This window comes from Myotis myotis, unplaced genomic scaffold (genome assembly GCF_014108235.1).
Source record: "Myotis myotis isolate mMyoMyo1 unplaced genomic scaffold, mMyoMyo1.p scaffold_m19_p_3, whole genome shotgun sequence".
NCBI classification, from domain to species: Eukaryota; Metazoa; Chordata; class Mammalia; order Chiroptera; family Vespertilionidae; genus Myotis; species Myotis myotis.
Genome location: NW_023416335.1, coordinates 24,318,184 through 24,331,337, shown reverse-complemented (window position 1 = coordinate 24,331,337; position 13,154 = coordinate 24,318,184). Strand labels below are relative to the sequence as shown.

General features: G+C 40.5%; 1 protein-coding gene across 8 annotated transcripts in view; it reads left to right on the top strand.

The window, feature by feature from the left end:
• The window catches only part of KAT6A (lysine acetyltransferase 6A), a 134,354-nt gene that overhangs the window by 70,456 nt on the left and 50,744 nt on the right, over positions 1 to 13,154 (top strand). For 7 of the 8 annotated variants that reach the window (XM_036300719.1, XM_036300718.1, XM_036300725.1 and 4 more), the window contains 5 exons: positions 1,878 to 1,986; positions 6,521 to 6,636; positions 9,244 to 9,325; positions 10,293 to 10,428; positions 11,924 to 12,240. In XM_036300719.1, coding sequence (XP_036156612.1) covers positions 1,878 to 1,986; positions 6,521 to 6,636; positions 9,244 to 9,325; positions 10,293 to 10,428; positions 11,924 to 12,240 — 760 coding nt within the window. The remainder of the gene's footprint in view (positions 1 to 1,877; positions 1,987 to 6,520; positions 6,637 to 9,243; positions 9,326 to 10,292; positions 10,429 to 11,923; positions 12,241 to 13,154) is intronic. The other variant, XM_036300720.1, reaches the window with a different exon arrangement.

Sequence of the window (13,154 nt, the reverse complement as noted above, 5' to 3'; positions counted from 1 at the left end):
TACTGTGCTCCCCACTCTAAATCAGTTAGCCATCAAATCCTGCCAATTCTGTCTTTTAAATATTGTTTCTCTCTCTTCTCCATTCCTTTTGCCAATGCCTTAATACAAACTCTCGTTACTCCTGGCCTGGATTATAGATCCTGTTCCTTCAAATCCATTTTCAACTGCTTTATAGAATGACTTTTCTAAATTTAAGTCTTTGTCATACTATTCCTCTGCTTAAAATCTCATGGTACTTAGAGGTTATAGTATAAAGATCAAACCTCATGAACTTGCTTCTGCCTTCTCTCTAGGCCTTCTTTAGTGTTCACTTCAAGTTTCTATTCTTGGATGAAGTCTTCTTAGCTCAGGAGTACTATTAGTTTGCTTGTAACACCTTCAACTGAAAGATATTAACCATCTTTTTAGTTAAGTTAGTCATGTTTAAATTTTTTTTTCTGTCACTTTTACAAGTAGTTGATTTCTAAGTCTGTAGCAATTTTTTCTATTTCATTTACTTTTTGGTTCAGATTATCTTGTCTTCACCAGACTATTATAACCACTATTTTGATTTTCCTCCATATGTCTTTGATACTGCTACTGGAATTATTTTTCTTGGTTTATACCTCAGGCTTCATGAATAGAAAAAGGAAGATATTTTCCTCAAATACAAGTTATCATCTCTTGGTTCAGTTTTCCTGTAGGATAAAGCCCAACTTTACATAACATTCAGTGGAAGTCTTCACAAAGTGATCTAATTCCCTACCCTAATACCCCTAAGCTTATCACAGAAACCATATCCTTTAAGCACTGGCCTTAGCAGACTGCACACCTGAGTTCATCTTGTTTATACTACCTGTATTGCCTTTCTTTCCATCCTTGGGGTGAGGTGGACAATGCAGTAGACAGAAGAACATAGGTTTAAACTTGCTTTTTTAACAGTTATTATCTAACTAGAGGCCCTATGCACGAAATTCGTGAAGAGTAGGTCTTCCTTCACCTGGCTGCTGGCACTGGCTTCCCTCTGGCACCTGGGACCTGGGCTTCCCTCCAGCCATTAGCAGGCACCCAGGAACCGGGCTTCTCTCGCAGCCCCGGCTTCGTCTGGAAGGTTGTCTGGCCTAATTAGCATATTACCTTTTATTATTATAGATATCCTTGGACAAATTTCTTAAGATCTGGTACCATAGTATTTGTACTTGATACATGTTGTCTTCCTCTTTCAACTCTTCTCCTCCAAACCATAATTAGAATTTATCTTTCTCATTTATACAGAACACTAGTTTCTCTCTTATAGCACTTAATGTCGTCTGCTTTATATAATGGTTAATTGTATATATGTTATCACTCTTCTTTTACAACACATGCCTTTTAAGGAACTGATATTGTGATTTCTTGCACTTAATTCAGTTGAATTATTTAATCTTAGGTGAAGGATTTGCTTTGTTTAATCCATACTGTGTCATTTAGTTCCTAAATGACCAACATGATAGGGATATGATTTTTTTGAACCAAAGTTGTCACTACAAGGACCAATTTTTTAGAGATTTAGGAGAGTGGTTTATTTGTCCTAAAGTTACATGTAACTATTTCTTGTAGGGATTTATTTATTCATTCATTAAATACATTTTTATTGATTTCAGAGAAGAAGGGGGATAGATATAGAAGCATCAATGATGGGAGATAATCACTGATTGGCTGCCTCCTGCATGCCCCGCAACCTGGGCATGTGTCTTGGCCAGGAATCAAACCGTGATGACCTGATTCATAGGTGGATGGTCAACCACTGAGCCACACTGGCTGGGCTTTTATAGGAATTTAAAAGTATAATTTTAATGTGTTTAAATTAATGCTAAGAAAAAGTACTGTTGCCTGAATATTTGTGCTTTTCTTTACAGCCAGTTGCTGAACCAATTCCCATCTGTAGTTTCTGTCTTGGTACAAAAGAACAAAACCGAGAAAAGAAGCCAGAAGAACTTATCTCCTGTGCTGACTGTGGCAACAGTGGTATGTGGATCCTTTCTATCCCTCCCTCCCTTCTTTCCTTTCTTCCTTCCTTCCAAATAATAGTTTATTGATTTTTAGACTTTTCAAAGAATAGTTTACTGATTTTTAGGGAGGGAGGGAGAGAGAGAAACATCGATCAGCTGCCTCCTGCATGCCCCCTTTGGGGGATCGAGCCCACAACCTGGGCATATGCCCTGACTGGGAATTGAACTGGCAACCTTTTGGTACATGGGACGACGCCCAACCACTGAGCCACACTGGGTGGGGTCCCTCTGTTTTTTTCTAACACATGCTATCAAAGATATTCTTGGTCTACATTTTAAGAACTTACAAGGCTAGTCCTGGCCAGATTGCTCAGTTGGTTAGAGCATTGTTCCAATACTCCAAGGTTGTGGTTTCAAAACGATCCCTAGACAGGGCACATACAAGAATCAATTGATGAATGAATAAATAAGTGGAACAACAAATAGTTGTCTGTCTGTCTCTCTAAAAAAATCAGTTATAAAGAAGAACTTAATCATCAACAAATCAAGCAACGACAAGTGTTGGCGAGGTTGTGGAGAAAAGGGAATCCTAGTACACTGCTGGTGGGAATGGAGATAGATTGGTGCAGCAACTGTGGAAAACAGTATGGAGTTTCCTCAGTAAATTAAAAATGGAACTCCCATTTGACCCAGTCATCCCACTTCTAGGAATATATTGTAAGAAACCTAAAACACTCATCAGAAAGAACATATGCACCCCTATATTCATAGCAGTGCAATTTATAACACTAAGACTTGGAAACAGCCTAAGTGCCCATCAGCAGATGAGTGGATTAAACAACTATGGTACATTTACACAATGGAATACTGTGCGACAATAAAAAAGAAAGAGCTCTAACCATTTGCAACAGCATGGATGGACCTGGAGAGTATTATGCTGAGCGAAATAAGCCAGTCGGAGAAAGATAAGTATCATATGATCTCACTCATATGCGGGATCTAATGAACCAGATAAACTGATGATCAAAAATAGACCCAGAGCTATAGAAGCATGAACACACTGTTGAACCTCAGAGGGAAGGCAGGGGAGGGTGGGTGGGACGAGATCCACCAACAAACTTGAATTCATATGTGCATAACCCATGGACACAGATAGTGGGATGGTGAGGGCCTGGTCGGGAGGAGGGGGAAGGAGAAGGGTGGGAGCAGGCTGGAAGAGGTTAATGGGGGAAAAAGGAGGACCTATATAATACTTTTAACAATAAAGATTTAAGTAAAATAAAAGAACTTAAGGCTTTGTAGGAAGGCCTTAGTACAGTGATGGCGAACCTATTAACACGCATGTCAGAGGTGACACGCGAACTCATTTTTTTGGTTGATTTTTCTTTGTTAAATGGCATTTAAATATATAAAATAAATATCAAAAATATAAGTCTTTATTTTACTATGGTTAAAAATATCAAAAAATTTCTATATGTGACACGGCACCAGAGTTAAGTTAGGGTTTTTCAAAATGCTGACACGCCGAGCTCAAAAAGTTCACCATCACTGTCTTAGTATATCAGCTTTATCTTTGATCATCGGCTTACTTTTCAATGTTTTATATTTATTTCACAAGTCAGAAAAACACTAGATACTTAAAGAGGAAAGGAATTTAATGGTGCAATCAGGTATTTATGAAATTGTTGGAAGGACCGAAGAGGCAAGCTCTAGGCTGGGCTCTAAGGACTGATTTCTGGAACATTGCAGAACTAACCTACCAAGGGAATCACTATATCTGCCTTAATTTGAAAGAGGTGGAAGCCCTAGCTGGTTTGGCTCAGTGGATAGAGTGTTGGCGTGTGGACTGAAGGGTCCCGGGTTCGATTCCAGTCAAGGGCAGTTACCTCGGTTGCAGGTTCTATCCCTGGCCATGGTTGGGATGTGTGCGGGAGGCAAACAGTCAATGTGTCTCCTTCATATCAATGTTTTGCTCTCTGTGTCTCTCCTACTCCTTTCCACTTTCTAAAAATCAAAGGGAAAATATCCTTGGGTAAGTATTAACCAATAGAAGAAGAAGGAAAAGAAGAAAGAGGTGGAAGTGGGAGGCTACTGTGGAACTAGATAGCTACTGGTATTTCTATGTCTTTGCTTATCATTAAAAAAGTCAGTATGAGGAGGAAGATGGCCTTTGCTTCATTTCTGCATTTCAGAAGTCACTCAAACACATTCAGTTAGTAGAACTTTGCTCATATCTGAAGCCTAGCTGCATAAAGTCCAAGGGACAGCGTCTATGAACAGTTAGTTTATATGAGAGAAAGTTAATAGTTGAGCATATAAAAAAATGTTTTACCCAAATAATAATAAGAATGCACACCAAAGCAGCAGTGAAGTGTCAATTCATAGCTGTTATAATAATAAAACTTGAAAGATTAGAGAGCCCAGACCTAGAGCTGATGAAATTGTGGTAAAACATTTGTACTTGCTGGTGGTACTGGACATATATATCATAGGGACTGGAATATGTTTTGGCAGTACATTTCTACCTCTCAAGCTATAAAAAAATGATTATTTCATTTTGCTCACCAACTCACTTTCAGGAATTTATTATTAATTTAAAAGAAGGAAAAAATTTATAAACATGAAATAATTTTTTTGTGTTCTAACTATTAAGGGTAATAGTCTAAGTATTTAACAATAAGGAAATGGCCAGGTAGGTTACAGTGAATCAACTCGGTGGAATGTAATCTGTCTAAGGAATATAAATATAAAGTTTACTTGAATAAAACAATGAAAAACACAACAAAAAACTGTGTATACCCTACAATTAAAACCATGAAAGTGCTTTTAACCTGTTTAGAAAGGAAAAGTAGAATAGGAAAATGGCTATTCTAGGATGATGAGATTATGAATGAAAGTTTTACACCTCTTCTCCCATTTTCCTTTAATGTTTGTGATATTTTGATGATAAACTTACCACCTCAAGGAAGAGACTATTATTTAGGAATAGAAAAGAGAGAAAATAATTTAACCAGTCCCTTTTCTCACCAATAATAATGCTATATATTAAAAGGCTAGTATGAAAGTCGACCGAACAGTGGAACAACTGGTCGCTGTTACCTGCATAGACCACCAGGGGGCAGACGCTCAACGCAGGAGCTGCCCCCTCATAGTCAGTATGCTTCCACAGGGGTGGTGCCTTTCAGCCAGAAGCCAGGCTTACGGCTGGTGAGCACAGCAGCAGTGGCGGGAGCCTCTCCTGCCTCCGTGGCAGCACTAAGTATGTCCGACTGACATTGGACATCCCCCAAGGGCTCCCAGACTGCGAGAGGGAGCAGGCCGGGCTGAGGGACCCCCAAGTGCATGAATTTTGTGCACCGGACCTCTAGTAGTAATAATAATAACCAAATTTTAGAGGAAAGGGGATAAACCTTTTTAGAGTTGAGGGCAAATTGACTAAGTTTTTGAGAATCAAATTGATACTAACTCTTGGAAGAGGAAACATGTTTTTCTGGTCATAGTGGAAATATTGCTTATGTTTTAATTTTAGCTTGAGTGCCTTAAATCATTCTATATAATTAAAGCCTAATATGCAAATCGACTGAATGGCGGAATGGCCGGTTGCTATGACACACACTGACCACCAGGGGGCAGATGCTCAACGCAGGAGCTGCCCCCAGCCCGCAGGCCCTAACCGGGAGGGAAGAAGGGGTTGGGGCTGGGTAGCAGGCAGCACCAGGCCAGCCAAGGCGGGTGCCAACGGGGGTCCCTGATCGCCTCACAAAGGGAGGTAGCAGCGGCGGGGGGTGGGGCTGGCAAGCAGGTGGCTCCAGGCCAGCCAAGACAGGTGCCAGTGGGGGCCCTCTGATTGCCCCGCTGGTCACCCCACAGAGGGAGGCGACCAGTGGTGGGGAGGTGGGGCCTGTGAGCAAACAGCGGCAGGCCAGCCAAGGCGGGGGACCCCCAATTGCCCCGCCAGTTGCCCCACACATTGGCCCTGATTGCCGGCCAGGCCTAGGGACCCTACCTGTGCACGAATTTTGTGCACCAGGCCTCTAGTGAGCAAATAACTCACTTTAAATTATGGGATTTTTTATTAAATATTTTTTAATTTTAAGAGTAACATGTCACTGTTAAAAAAAATTGAGACCACAGAAGGGTATAAAGTGAAATGTAAAGTCCTCCTTCAAAATGTTTATAGCATCATATCCTAGCATGTTATAATTATAAAGTTTTTGCATATTCTTCCAGAAATGGCCTGGCCATGTTATATATTCATATACATACAAGCATGTGTACACACATCATGCTTTATTGCAGGGTTAATAAAAATTTAGAGTTTGTCAAGTTTTTTATAATCAAATTTGTGGGGTGTATACTAAAGTCTATTTAGCATTAATAAAATTGAATTGGAATATAAGTCCTAATGAGATGGGTATGTAAGCTTCCAGGAGCATCCTATTTTTTTTTTTTTAATGCATGTTTTGATACTGACTTTTTCTACATTATTCCTTTAATACAATTACAAAATGATTGATGATGGTTTCATTGTTGAATTTTCCTCTTATTAGGTCATCCATCCTGTTTAAAGTTTTCCCCTGAACTAACAGTTAGAGTGAAGGCCTTACGGTGGCAGTGCATCGAGTGTAAAACCTGCAGTTCTTGTCGAGATCAAGGCAAAAATGCAGTGAGTATTTTTAACTTCTAAAGTGAATATTTCATTTAGAAATATTCTATTGTATATTCTATACTAGAGGCCCAGTGCACAAAAATTTGTGCACTCGAGGGGGAGGGGGGGTCCCTCAGCCCGGCCTGTGCCGTCTCGCAGTCTGGGACCCCTTGGGAGATAACGACCTGCTGGCTTAGGCCTGCTCCCAGGTGGCAGAGGGCAGGCCCAATCCCTAGGTGCAGCCCCTGGTCGGGCTCAGAGCAGGGCCGATTGGGGAGTTGGGGCACCGTCCCCTGTCACACTCAAGGCAGGGTTGATGGGGAGGTTGCGGCGCCACCCCCTGTCACGCACAGAGCAGGGCCAATCAGGGGGTTGGGGCGCTGCCCCCTGTCATGCACAGAGCAGGGCCCATCAGGGGGTTTGGGGCTCCGTACCCTGTCACGCACAGAGCAGGGCTGATCAGGGGGTTCAGGAGCTCCCCCCTGTCACTCACAGAGTAGGGCTGATAGGGGAGTTGGGGCACCGCCCCCTGTCACTCAGGGCAGGGCGGATCACGGGGTTGGGGCGCCGCCCTCTATCACCCACAGAGCAGGGCCGATCAGGGGGTTGGGGCGCTGCCACTGTCACACTCAGGGCAGGGCCAATGGCGAGGTTATGGCTCTACCCCATCACACACAGAGCAAGGCCCGTGGGTTGGGGGAGGTTGGAGCGCCGCACCCTGTCACACACAGAGCCACAGGGCGACCAGGGGGTTGGGGAGCTCCCCCTTATCAGGCACAGAGCAGGGCTGATCAGGGGGATGGGGCGCCTTCCCCTGTCACGAACAGAGCAGGGCGGATAGGGAGGTTGTGGCCCCGCCCCCTGTCACACACAGAGCCACAGGGCGATCAGGTGGTTTGGGCGTTGCCCCCTGTCACGCTGATCCCGGTGCCGGGAGGCCTCTCGGCTCCGCTGATCCAGGTGCTGGGAGGCATATTACCCTTTTACTATATAGGATAGAGGCTTGGTGCATGGGTGGGGCTGGCTGGTTTGCCCTGAAGGGTGTCCTGGATCAGGGTGGGGGTCCCCACTGGGGTGCCTGGCCAGCCTGGGTGAGGGGATGATGGCTGTTTGCAGCTGGTCACACATCCTTCAGGGTGGGGGTCCCCACTGGGGTGCCTGGCCAGTCTGGGTGAGGGGCTGAGGGCTGTTTTCAGGCTGGGACTGAAGCTTCCAACTGCTCCTTTTTTTTCTTTTTTCTATTTTATTCTGGGCCAGCTTTAGCCTGGCTCCAGCTCTGAGGCCTCAGCTGCTGAAAGCAGGTATCTGGTTTGTTTAGGTTCTATAATTGATACTCTGTATCAACTCCAGCTCTGAGATCCCGGCCGGCTGAAAGCTGGTTTCTGGGGTTTTGTTTAGCTTCTATATTTGTTACAATGTTTCAAACTGCAGGCTCAGAGGCCGGTAAGGCAGGCGGGGAACGTTGCAGTCCTCCTTTACTGAAGCAAGCAAGCCTCATGTTCAGTTTAAGCTGCCTGGCTGCCAGCTGCCATCTTGGCTGGCAGTTAATTTGCATATTGCCCTGATTAGCCAATGGGAAGGGTAGTGGTCGTACACTAATTTCCATGTTTCTCTTTTATTAGATAGGATATGGTTGGTTATTTTTTAGTCACTTCGTCCAGCAGAATTTAGAACAGTAGACTCTTTAAATTTACATATTATTAGTTTCGTATACTTGTGTATTGAGATTTGGATTAATTTTAGGTAATTTCTAAAGCACCTTAATTATAAATTTGCAGAGAGTCCAAACTATTTTATTTATTTTTAAATATTTTTTTTATTGCTTTCAGAGAGGAAGGGAGAGGAAGGGAGAGATAGAAATACCCGTGATGATAGAGAGTCATTGACCAGCTGTCTCCTGCATGCCCTACGCTGGGGATTGAGCCCACAACCCAGGCATATGCCCTGACTGGGAATTGAACCGTGACCTCCTGGTTTATAGGTCAATACTCAATCACAGAGCCACATCACCTGGGCAAGAGACCAAGCTATTTTAAAATAATATTTTGAAATTGTTTGAGGAGTATGGGGGCATTCATTTAGGACTAGTCAGTTAATATATTAATTACAAATTGTCCTTTTTTTATTAAAACTGACTAAAGTTAGCTTCTATCTGATTCCTGGGTAAACTTGAAAGTAATGAAACTCATTATTTATTTTTAATTTAATTTAATTGATTCTATTGATTTCAGAGAAGAAGGGAGAGAGAGAAACATCTGTGGTGACTCAGTGATCAGCTGCCTCCTGCATGCCCCTCTGCTGGTGATCAAGCCCACAACCCACGCATGTGCCCTGACCCGGAATCTAACTGTGACTTCCTAATTCATAGGTTAACGCTCAACCACTGAGCCACATTGGCTGGGCGAAACTAGTTTTTATTAAAGATCAGATGAAGCAGAAACTCACGTCTGTTTGCTAACTCAGACTGTCCATTTACTCAGTTAATACAAATTAAGGAAAATTTTACTATTGTAATAATTTCTCTCCTTTCTGAGATTGTTGAATTTTCCTAACTTTTATGAAGTCACGATCCTGATATGTTTCTGTTTTGTAAGATTAAGCAGAACTGACCTTTCTCTATTTTAGGATAACATGCTCTTTTGTGATTCCTGTGACCGAGGTTTTCACATGGAGTGTTGTGACCCACCACTTACCCGGATGCCAAAAGGTGAGAAATTCTTTCTGAAATCAAACTGGCCATGTAAAGGGTTATGTTAGTGAAAGCACTTTTTATCTGTTTTGTTAAAATGAAAGAGTAATTTGCATCTTTTTATTTGGGGATGTATAAGTAGGAAGAAAACGATCACCTTCATGGTGGGGGCAGTCTTTCTCTTTAGGCATCCTGATTCTTATGTGATGTGGATTTATTATTATTTTCCTCTCTTTTCAATATTTAAACATCCATGGAGGAAGTTATTCTTTTTCTGCTTTGTCTACCAACTTTAGCATTCATCAGTGATTCTTGCTTGCACCAATTTTACTGTGGTATTGGTAATGATGATTTTTCTATTTTCATAATTAGAATTCTTCTATAGAGGAGAGCTATCTCTTTTTCCCACATATTTTTTAATTCATTTATATCATTACAGACTCACTGTATTTATTTTATTCTATGGGTTATAACTCATTGCTCCGATTATTTCTTTTTTTTCTCAGTTTGACCCAAATATGACTGTTGGGAGCTCCTTTAAGTTGGTTCTTGTGTCCTTTTCATATGCTTTCATCACCTTTTGAGCACTTCTTGATTATCTGGCACCCCAAGATGTTCTAGGTTATCTGTATTTTCCCTGTGCCAGTCCTAGAATCAGCCATTACTTATGGAATCCTGGCTCCTTTTCTTGTAGAATGGTAATTAGAAACCAGTATCTGGGTGGTAGGTATAGAGCAGGGATTTTTAACTGAGGATCAGTGGACGTCAGCCATGTGTGGGCCTCAGATATTTGTAAATCTCTTCCAGTTGTTTGTAGAATTTTGTGTGTATATATTTTCATGTTTATTTTTCTGGGGGGCTTTCAGTAAATTTTCAAATGAGAGTCCTTAATCTGAAAGAGGTTAAGAACTCCTGAAGAGTATCGGAACTCTTTCAATGTATTTATATCCATTGTACTTTTATGTGGAATGTTCTTTCTTTATAGGCATGTGGATATGTCAAATATGTCGACCTAGGAAAAAAGGACGAAAACTACTACAGAAGAAGGCGGCACAGATAAAACGGCGTTATGCTAATCCAATAGGACGTCCAAAAAACAGGTTAAAGAAACAAAACACGGTGTAAGTTGTACTTGTGGCAAGGTGAGGGGAGAAAAGGATAGGGTCTTCTCTAGATTTTAGGATTCCCTTGTTTATGAAAACATTTTCATTGGTTATAATTGGCACTTTTATGTAATAATAATGGCTAACATTTATTGAGCCCTTAATAAATTGCCAAGGCACTTTCTAAGTGCTTTATGTGTGTTAAATAATTTAATTTTCCCAACAACCCAATGAAGTAGGGACTGTTGTACTCTTATTTTTCGAAGGTGGAAACTATAGTATAGAGAAATTAAGTTGCACAAGTTTATAGTAAATGTTGAACTGGGATTAAAATTCAAGTAGTCTGGCACCAATGCCTGGCTCTTAGCTGTTGCCTTATATAAAAAAAATAAGAAAGAAAAAATTGTTACTGTTGCATTTCACAGATTTCTCTCCTGATACTAGTCTCAATAGTTTATTTCTATTAGATGTACAGATCACTGGATAGCTTCTATTGAGGTCACAGCTAAGTGTCATTTTTATGTTCTGAGGTAAAATAATGCAAGTTTTTGCTGTATTAGCAGAAATCAGGATATAATTATCCTTTGTGGACTAGGAAATGGGGCTATGTCTGGAGGAGGTGGGGCAAGATTCCATAGCTAATTCAACCTGTTTTTTTTGTTTTTTAAGTGTTTCTAAGGTAATTCACTTTTGATGATATGTAAAATATCTTTAGGCCTGTAAATCTCTATTCTCAAACATTTTACCCACTTTTTCTACATTTAAGAGTCTCTTGACTGTGACACATTTGAAATGAATGGGCAACATCAGATTGAAATATACAGAACCAGCATTGTAAATCATATATTTTTTATTGATTGATTGAGAGAGAGAGAGAAAAACATTGATTTGTTGTTCCACTTACTTACGCATTCATTGGTTCATTCTTGTATGTTCCCTGACCCGGCATTGATTCCCGCAACCTCAACATATCAGGATGAAGCTCTAACCAACTGAACTACTGGCCAGGGCCTGTAGTTCATATAATAAATCTTAAATCAAGCTTTAATTTCTTGTAAAGTGATCTTCTGATTCCTCACTTTCAGAGAGTAACCCATCCTTGTTTTTAAAGGTAAAAGTATAAATCTGAGTTGGTACAGAGATCATAGGACTTTATTATGCCTGAAAGGATCTGACTTGTTCTTTGGTCCAACTCTCATTAAACAGATGAAGACTGATGTTTAAAGAAAATGTGATTTGTCCAAGATGTACAGCTAGTAAGTGGCAGAATTAGGCCTTCTGACTCCTGGCTTAGGATTTGTTTCACTATAAAATAACTAGGCTTCTTGGAAATAGAGTTTTTTTTAAAATATTGCTTCTTATTTATATAATATTTATAATTTATGAAATATTTTAATAATACAGACTTTTTATAAAGCTGTAGGTTATTTACTAATTACATGTTATATAATAAGTAGAAACTTTATACAGATTTTTAAAAAATAGTTATCCTTTTCCCTTTTTGATTATTTAGATCAAAAGGTCCCTTCAGCAAAGTTCGAACTGGCCCTGGAAGGGGTCGGAAACGGAAAATCACTCTCTCCAGCCAATCAGCATCATCATCAGAAGAAGGGTATTTGGAGCGAATAGATGGCTTGGACTTCTGCAGAGATAGCAGTGTCTCTTTGAAATTCAACAAGAAAACCAAAGGGCTCATTGATGGCCTTACCAAATTCTTCACCCCTTCCCCTGATGGGCGGAAACCACGAGGGGAAGTGGTAGACTACTCTGAACAATATAGAATCAGGAAAAAGGGCAACAGAAAATCAAGCTCTTCAGATTGGCCCGCAGGTAAAAGGCTGTTCACTAAGAAACAAAAAGTATTCCAAAAGTGTGTTATTTGGAATAACACTAGCTCTCTGGAATACACTTATTTGATTAGTAAAAATTAGTTATGAAATATAAGAATGTATTAAAGATACATATTTAATGATAATAAGGTGATAACTGTGGCAAGAATTTAGAGGCTAGACATGAAGTTGCAGAAGGAACAAGTAGGAGCTATTAGACAAAAGATGGTGCTTTTTTGGTAGAACCACCAAGAATCTGCCTAGAGAAATTTGGGCTATAATCTTGAATCAAGGGTAATTGTATGTTTCATAAATTACAAAATAAATCATGTGAGGAGCATCATGATGCTTATTTACATTATTTCTGGAAGGAAGTTGGAAAGAGTAAGGGTGAATAAAATGCTGTTGATTTAACCCTTTGCGGTCGTATTAAATTTGGACATGGGTGTCGTACTGGTCGGAATTAATTTCCATTGAAAGAGCAGTGATACATAACATGCAAGATTATGAAGGGTAAACAAGATTTATTAATTCTTTTTTGGAACTACTTCACTACTAGTAGAATCACTACAAACGTTATCACTTTCTACGTCAGAGTCAGTATTCAAGGTGCCAAAATAAAACACTTCATCGTTACCTTCAGATTCGCAGTACACTTCTTTCGGTAACTTTCTTTTTGCCATTTTGGAGTATTATTTTGAAATATCTTAACAAGCGAGAATGCCTAATTACAGTTAAACGTAATTTGTAAAGCTTTATTTGAAATTCTGTGAAGTATCTCCGAAGCTTGTCGATTTCTTCACTCTCAAAAGGCGACTGACTCGCCACGGTGTTTTGCATGGCGAGTGTGGAACGACCGCGTTTGTTTATATTGAGTTTCGATATCTCTGATTTGTCGGGGCAGTGTTTTGGTTC